Genomic DNA, 8,706 nt, shown 5'->3' with positions numbered 1-8,706 from the left:
ATACATCAAAATCTTCCAACTCTGCTCCATTTAATCTGGAGTTGTAAATTTATTTATATATTAAACTAATTCAAAAATAGTGTTAATAACTTAATATTTGTCTAATTTAGGTTCGTCAAATATTATATTTTTTAATGAGGATTTTATCTTATTTTATTCTCCCTCCGTCCGTGATTAAATGTCCAATATTTGACCGGCACGGATTTTAAGAAATTGTTTGTCTTTATGTAGTAAAAGTGAGTAGAAAAGTAGTGGAATATGGGGATATATTGGTTTTATAATAAAATGTGATTGAAATGAGTTAGTGCAACGTAAAGTCTATTTATCAAATACTCTGTATAATAAAAGTGAAATGTGACACTTATTGGCAGACGGATGAAAAAAAGAAAAATTGGATATTTAATGGCGGACGGGAAAGAGTATTAACAAAAGTTCAATAATTTATTCTCTCTATTTTTTATTTTATCAATATTATATTAAAATTCATACTATCTACATCTATGACTACTCCTCTACCCCTAAAAAGCACATTTAGTTTGGTACAAGTTTTAATACACAATTGATAAAGTAAGAAATAAATAGAAAGAAATGTAGTTAAACTATTGAGAGCTACGAAAATTTAAAAATTCATTTTTCAAGGATATATTATAAAAGAAATAGTTCATATATTTTCAAAGATGAGGGAATACTTTTTTATTTTGGATAGTTAAATGTGTGATCGCTTCTTTTCTAGATTGATGGACAAATCCAATACTCCCTCCGTCCCATAAAATATATGCACTTACCATTTTCATTTGTCCCACAAAAATATGTGCATTCCATTTTTAAAAAATTTTATCACTTAAATAATATAGGTCCTACTATCTACTAACTCTACTTTAACTATCATTCTCATCATCTCTTACTTTACCATACCATTCTCCTCTTCTCTCTTACTTTACCAATTTTATCTTAATTTTCATGTCATATCTAATGCCCATATTTTTATGAACGAATGGAGTATTACTTAGTGTTCACGACGTTGGATTTACAAAACTAGCTTACTGAATATAATCAATTTATGGATTAAATTCACAAAGATATATAACCCTTTTTAACTAAATCTAAGAAGCATTTAAACAACTATAGTACTTATCTTTGAATTTGAGCCTTAAATTAGAAAGAGTTTATGAGGAAAAGCTAGAGTTAGCAAGTACTCCGCAAAAGAACACGATGTGCTGATTCTTCTTCAGAGCTATCTATGTCTATGCAAGTACAAAATCAAGCCGTACAAAACTTTCCACAAACTAAACTCATATTTGCCATTCATTTTCAGACATCTATCTAGTCTATAGGCCAACCATTAGTTTGTGGTCCCATCTTGTTGATAGCGTTCCGAGGGTTAAAATTCCGACATCCAAGCATCAACCATTCAAATCATATCCCGAAATCAAGCTCTGCTCGCTTCAGTACCGATGTCACTCTGGCAAAAAACTCTGGTTCTTCTTCTTTTATATCTTCCAATGACCTCACCTCGTGTTCATCAGCCTGCAACCAAGACTCCATTTTTCTCAGTCTATCAGTTTCTATGATTCTCTCTCTTTCTTAAATAGATTCTGAGTCGTTTTTGGGATGGCCTGATTGATTATATTTGCACCAGAACATATAGAATGATCATCCTCACTTTATTCCTCATAAATGTTGGATATATTTTTGGCAGACGAAGCGTGAAAACGAGAAACAAAATCTGCTGACTCAAGACAGTCAAAATGCATACCTCTTTGAATTTTAGGAGAACTAGATTGGAGACTGAAGCTGGTTTCGTGCGATCCCATCTGAAATGGTATGATGGACACGGTCATAACAAATGATGAGAATACCGACCAAAGATCTACGTAAATAAGTGCTAATCTATGCAACTGCGTATTCATTTAACCCGAGCAGAATGCCAAAAGCTGATAGGACACATTCACATTAGAAGGAAAAGGAAATGGAAATGTTGCTGCCAAGGCTTCAAGAGTGACTATTAGAAAGACTCCAACTAAACATCTACCTTAATAATTCCTCATAAATTTATACAATTTCATATCTTTGTCAAACTCTTGAAAAAAATCATGTGCAACTGGACCATTCAGATCCATTCTTACCTGATAAGCATTAAATCATTGACTGAACGCCACATTCCACGTCCAACGTCTTTAGGTGATTCATCTCTCGCACTTCGGCCATGCCACAACTCTTTGGCTATATACATAACCTCCTCAACATCCACCTAGAAGATTAACAAATCACCATATCACATGACACAAATTACAGCAAGTATAATTTCGTTGAATGGCAAGATATTAATTATCAAAAGATGGTGCACGAAACATTTTTCATTGAAGCTTGCTGCTGCAGCCATAGTATTCCAAGTAAATAATATATTCATGCTTCAGCACATTAACCAGCTATAGGTGAATGGTGCTTGCTAGAGTTGGTGAGCAGTATAATATAACTTTCATTCCTTGCTGATTTAGGTTTAATTACTTGGAATCCACAAATCAATAGCCCCACTATCCAGCTTGAGACCATGCAATTTATCACCCAGTAGCATAAAAAAATAATAGTCCCTCCGTCCCTAAAAAATAGACAACATTTGAAGCGGCACATATTTTAAATAGAATTGTTAGTGGAGAATGAGACTCATCTCATTAGAGAGGAAAAAACGTTTCCTTAAATAGAATTGGTCTATTTTTAAGGGACGTCCCAAAATGGCAAATGTGATCTATTTTTAAGGGACGGAGGGAGTACTACTTTACAACAAATGGACGTCACAGGATTATCAAAATATTAGAGAAGATCACAGACAACTAATAGGCAGCCTACAAGTTTAGCATGAGAAATCCCATTAGTAATTCAGGTTACTATAATTCCTTCAGCTGCTTTGCAGGTGCTAGCGTGCTTGTGATTCAGCTTTTAGAGATGTCAGTGTCCTGGAGTAGTAACGTCTATTTTCAATGTGTAATTGTTTTATTTACACCAGACATAAATGGCAATTCTTGGCACTGAACATCTTATCAATTTTATAAAATAATGAGGCAACATATCACACAATATAATGCATAATTGATTACCTGAACTTGCTTTGCTGTACCGAATTGTAGCTCTTCATGCTCAATCAGACGCTGATGGAGGACTCGGTAATGATCCGTGTCAAAATTAACAACTGGCTCCACATGAACTTGCAATTCTGCTAATTGTGTTACAACATATGAAGCCATGACTTGTCCAAAAATTGCTGGAATCGTTCCCAGGACAGGAATGATGCGAACTCGAAAACCTGGAACAATCTGATTACCAACTTCATTAAACTAATCATTTTTAATTTCTTCATGAGCATAACCGAAAGGCTTTTAAATAAAAAATTTTGCTTATAAGATTTTCTAGAAGTATATCATTGTATGTATAAACGATGTCTGCTGCAAATAGCTAACTACACAAACATGCCTCATATAGTCCAATAAAAGTATTAAAAGCTTACTTGATAATCTGAAGGATTTTCTTCTTCCCCATTTGGTGCTTTGAAAGGAAGCAGCTTTGCCTTGGGTTTCTCCAGTGAAAAAACTACAGGAATACCACCTTCAATACCATGTTCCTTCCTTAAGCGGTACCTAACCTGATAACTGATACGTTTAAGAGTTCAACTCGGCCAGTAATAGATTTACTTTATATCAGGCGTTTGATGTGATAAAACCGTAGAGCTCCAAACCATGAGAGGTCTAAATTATTTGTTTTCTTAAATTTTTGGCAGAGAAAAGTAGTAGCAAAGGATCTAGTTGACAACGAATAAGGACGGCATAATGCAGCCAAAAATCTAGAAGCTAATATCCAACTTAAGAGTTTCCAATAAGAATAACCATCTCAGATTAGTTATGTTAGACATTCTTGAACAATGGCTTCACAGAATCATAGAATCAACCTGAGTGCACTCAAACTGATATGTAACAATGAAAGTAATGAAGCACAAGGATTTTGTATTATGTACTTTGCATGGACAAACTTAAGAAGAGCTACACCGATTAAGCATTGTATAGGGCAGGAATATAAAGCGAAAATAAAGAGATCAACTCAGTACTGCACGAGATAATGGATCATTGGATGATTCTCTCAAGTCAGCTACACGTATTCTTGTTGGATCAGCTCTTGCCCCAGCTCCAGTAGCAGATAGAACTTTCAATCCACGCCGAACACATGCAGCAAGAAGAGCCACCTACAAAAGATGACGAGCCAATATGTGGAGTTTAGAGAAAGAAAGCCTACATTTTATTGAAGGCAAGGCTAATATTAATAAAAGAAAATATCATCAGACTATCGGAGTGGAAAGACCATGAGTTGAATACAAAATTTTCTGCAACTCATGCATTTCTCTGCAACAACATCCATGTGATCGGAGTATAATCTAATGGCCAATTAGTGTTTAGGTTTTCTTAGTAGAGTTCATTAGTCATGCTGCCTTATTACCTTCATGAAGCTTATAAGCTCAAAGATAAAAATAATTTGTTATGACCCAAGCTCTTTTAGTATAATTTTAGATACATATAACCAATTAATAATATTATCTACCGAAAACTGTCCATGCAGATAGCATAACTGTTGAAAAGGAAGTTCATAACTACGTCAAGAGTTAACAGCTCCGAAGTTGAGAATATAAATGTTAAGTTACAACAACAAACAAAAGATAAGAAAAGGCTTCACCTTTGTGTCAATGTTATCAATGCAATCTAAAACAAAATCAGGGTTCCCGGAAAGAATTTCATCTTCAGATGATGAATCGTATAGCATCACTTTTGCATCTACTTGACACTCGGGGAATATTGCTGAGAAATGCTTCTTCAGACATATGGCTTTTGGGGTACCAACATCCTCCCTTGTCGCAACTGCATGTCTATTCAACGATGAAACTGAGACCTTTGCAACAAAATAATAATCAGTTCTTAATGCATGGTGCAATAGTAGAATTTTGTGCAAGCAAGAACTCGCTAAAAAGATGAGTACAATGTGAAAAATATTCAGGATCTGATCTGCATTTCATCAAGCACCCAGGACTGCAAAGTTTAGAGATCAATACTTCTGTGACATAAATGTCATAAGAACCTTTCAGTAGTTTCCCCAGTTATCAGAAAAAACACAAATAGTTCCTTTATAGCATTTATTTTCCCCTTGGATTATAATTGATCTTGGTGAGTTATTAAAAGTCCAGAAAAGATGAAGACATGATTCAGGAAACATGAGGCAAAGTGGCAAATAGGGAGCATTTACTAAGTTGAGATACCTGGTCAAAATCAACAAGAAGAAGCTTTCCTACACCAGACCTCAAAAGCATAGATGCAGCATGACTCCCGACTCCTCCAAGACCAATGACAACAACATAAGAAGATACTACTTTTTTCTGGTGTTCCAAGCCAAAGAACTGAATATTCCTGATGAAATTAACAAAGATGTTGAAGCTTAAACTGAAATGATGTATGTGTTTAGTTACATATTACAACTAGCAAGATAGTAATTGCTCCATGGTTCTTGCCCTATGTAGGCAATTTACCCCAAAACCAAAATTTTCTTAAGCACCTGACCAACTATTGAAAAATCACAAGCAGCAGGAGAAAAATGGGGGCAAAAAAACCAAAAAGAAACCCAAGAAAAAAACTTAAAACAGAAACCAGAAACGAGCTAATGTTACCTTGTAAGTTGTTCAGACACAATATCATCCATCAGCAGATCAGTGCCCACCACATCATGATTCACACTTTCCATGAACTTACATTCTGCATCAAGAACAACTGGTTTAACATTTATGCTAACAACACATCAAGATAATGAATTCATGTTGCAACAGCAAGCATTCCTGTAGAGACCTTAATGCTGATAGATATCTATAAAATGCGTTTCCAGGTGATAAAACAAAAAAACAGCTGCTTGGGAAAAGAAAATATCCACGAAAGATGAGTAAAATCACGAAATTGCCTTCTACTTTGAGGCATATTATAAACACTTCATAAAACAAATCAAAAGGAAGTATTTTAAAACAGATGAACCAAACAAATTTGGGTTGCATATTACTATTATCATGCCACTATGCATAAAACGCTTCTCAAATTATTAAACATTTAATCTATGATTGCAAAATATACTCCCTCCGTTCCTCTGTAGCTGAGTCATTTCTTTTTTTTTGGGGCAAAAAGCAACCTATTTCTTCTCTCTTAGTTTACTCTTTACTCTCTCTTAATGTATTCTCTCTTCATCTATCTACCTTTTTTCCTTTCCTACTTTATTCTCCCTTCATTGAACTCACTTTTAGCCCAGTTTCTTAAATCCCGTGCCGAAAAGAAACGTCTCTACTACAGAGGGACGCAGGAGTACTAATTAGACACTATATGTGAAACACTATCTGACTGAGATAATCACAAATGAGTATCTAAGAATGGCCCCAAAGAAGTAAAGTACTAAAGCACATGGAAGTTGTGCTCAAACAAATCATGTGATTATGCATGTGTGTGTGTGTGTGTGTTTGTGAGTGATTGGGATAGAGAAGTAGCATACCTTTGGATTCAATGGAGTCCACATTAGCACATTTCCTTCCAACCCATCTGTGCAAATGATCAAGAAAAGTTCACAAACTCAGATTTAAATCTACAGTAATTATAGCTGAACAAACCCTAGTTGCTATAGGAATAAGAAACTGGTGTCTATAAAAACATCATTTACAATGAAATCAAACAGTAATTTAGTAAAAGAACACTTAATTATTCTAGTGGCGTGCGTTCATGCGGCTTACCTGGGGAGAAATTTGACGACAGCAAGGGTAGCGGCAGAACCAATTAGAGCTCCAGCCCCAAGCAACACCACATATTTCCCTCTCTCCCCCATCTCTCTCTGTTCGAGCGGCGAAGTTTGGGGGGTTTAACTTATAACCTTACAACCTCTTTTCTTCAAATTTTCAGAACAAAATCATCTAAAAATATAGAATTAAAATAGTACTGCTATGAAAACTATTCATTAGAATAAAAAGTAACGAGTAAAAAAAGTTGCACTGAAAATCTATACAAAGAGTTTTGAAGAAATTAACTGGGCTGTCATCATGAATTTTTAAAAAAATTGGGGAAATGAAAAGAGTTTACTATTTACTTTAGTGGTAATCAAGGGAAGGGAAGTGGAAAGATTTTGGAAGATAAATTAATAGAGGGATTTAAAATGAATTTGTATTATCTTAACAAGTAAGAAAAAGAAATGAAGAAGGACAAAATCTTATATTATTAACAGTGAATTGTCTGATTAGTCCTTAATATTTTGGATTGTAACGCAAGAGTCCTATCTGATTAGTCCTTAATATTTTGGATTGTAACGCTACAGAATCCTAACAAAAAAATAGTGCAGTACTATACAGAACCCTAACATTTAATATAATCACGAATCATGTTTTTTTACTAAAACACCCTCAGACCCTATAAGGGCATTTTTGTCACTCTATTATATTAAGTTTTGGTAATTTTGGATTTCTACCACATTTATGTCAGCAATTTTACAGGTAATTTCCTAATAAGTTTTGGTACATCATACATAACTGAAATTTTGTCATTACTTACACTTTCTATTTTTTTATAATTTACAGTTTTATCATTATATGCATTAAAAAATATATAAATAAGAGACCATTTTTTCTTTTTAAAACTTATTTCTAATATTTTTCCCATGTTTCTATTTCCTCTGATTTTTCTTTGTTTTTTACCTTGATTTACGGATCAATTTTATTTATTATGAAAATATCCTAATTTTGCAGTATTAATCTATAAATTTACATTCTCTTAATTTCAAATACTATTATTAATAAAAATAAATTCTCCAAGGACTAAATTGCTAATATCACGTGCTTGAATATTTTCAAAATATTATTCATGTTTCAGTTTTATCATGAATGGCGAGAAACTATGCAATTTTATACTCCCTCCGTCCCTCAATAAGAGTCACATTTCACTTTTTTACCATAAATAGTATGTAGGTCTCACATTCCAATAACTCACTTCACTCATACTCCCTCCGTCCTGCACTACTCGCACGTATTTTCCTTTTTGGGCGTCCCAAGTTACTTGCACTCTTTCCATTTTTAGTAAAAATTTTCACCTACAGCCGTCATTTTTTACTTTCCTATACACTCATTCCTTAATCTCCGTGCCGAAAAGGAAATGAGCGAGTAGCTCGGGACGGAGGGAGTATTTTATTATAAACCAATATAAAAACGTGAATCTCATATTCCACTAACTATTACAAATCACTATTCTTTAACTTTTCTTAAAACATATGCCCACAATAAGAGTGACTCCTATTATGGGACGGATGTAGTATCTAAAGATTGAATGTTCATATGATATCAAAAATTTTAGTTTGAGCTAAATTAAAATTATCAATAAAATATCAATCATTAAAATCATCTTAAAGTTAGGCTTAGAATAACAAATTAGTTCAATGATATATGATGAAATAATATTTTAAATGTCAGTGTTTTCAAGAAAATAATAATTGTATCATTTAATTAAATGTGAAATATTTTTTATTCTATGTATTATCGATTTAGATTTATTGCATAAATAAATAACTTCACTTTTCTATATTTTTGTCGTTTCTCAATAAATTTCCTACATAATATAACTAGTACTCCATCTGTTTCATAATAGTGGAGTCATTTTCCATTTC

General features: G+C 33.5%; 1 protein-coding gene across 1 annotated transcript; it reads right to left on the bottom strand.

Annotated features, from left to right (window-relative positions):
- Positions 1-1,113: 1,113 nt before the first annotated feature.
- Positions 1,114-7,170, bottom strand: LOC121763830 (tRNA threonylcarbamoyladenosine dehydratase). The gene is made up of 11 exons (XM_042159915.1): positions 6,794-7,170; positions 6,559-6,605; positions 5,699-5,783; positions 5,294-5,441; positions 4,717-4,929; positions 4,097-4,231; positions 3,503-3,637; positions 3,096-3,311; positions 2,127-2,251; positions 1,757-1,814; positions 1,114-1,527 (listed from the first exon to the last, which is right to left on the bottom strand). The coding sequence occupies exons 1-11, from the start codon at positions 6,883-6,885 to the stop codon at positions 1,417-1,419; spliced, it is 1,365 nt and encodes a 454-aa protein (XP_042015849.1). The 5' UTR covers positions 6,886-7,170; the 3' UTR covers positions 1,114-1,416.
- Positions 7,171-8,706: the final 1,536 nt, after the last annotated feature.

Source organism: Salvia splendens, chromosome 14, assembly GCF_004379255.2.
Source record: "Salvia splendens isolate huo1 chromosome 14, SspV2, whole genome shotgun sequence".
Taxonomy (NCBI): domain Eukaryota; kingdom Viridiplantae; phylum Streptophyta; class Magnoliopsida; order Lamiales; family Lamiaceae; genus Salvia; species Salvia splendens.
This window is presented reverse-complemented; position numbering and strand designations above follow the sequence as displayed.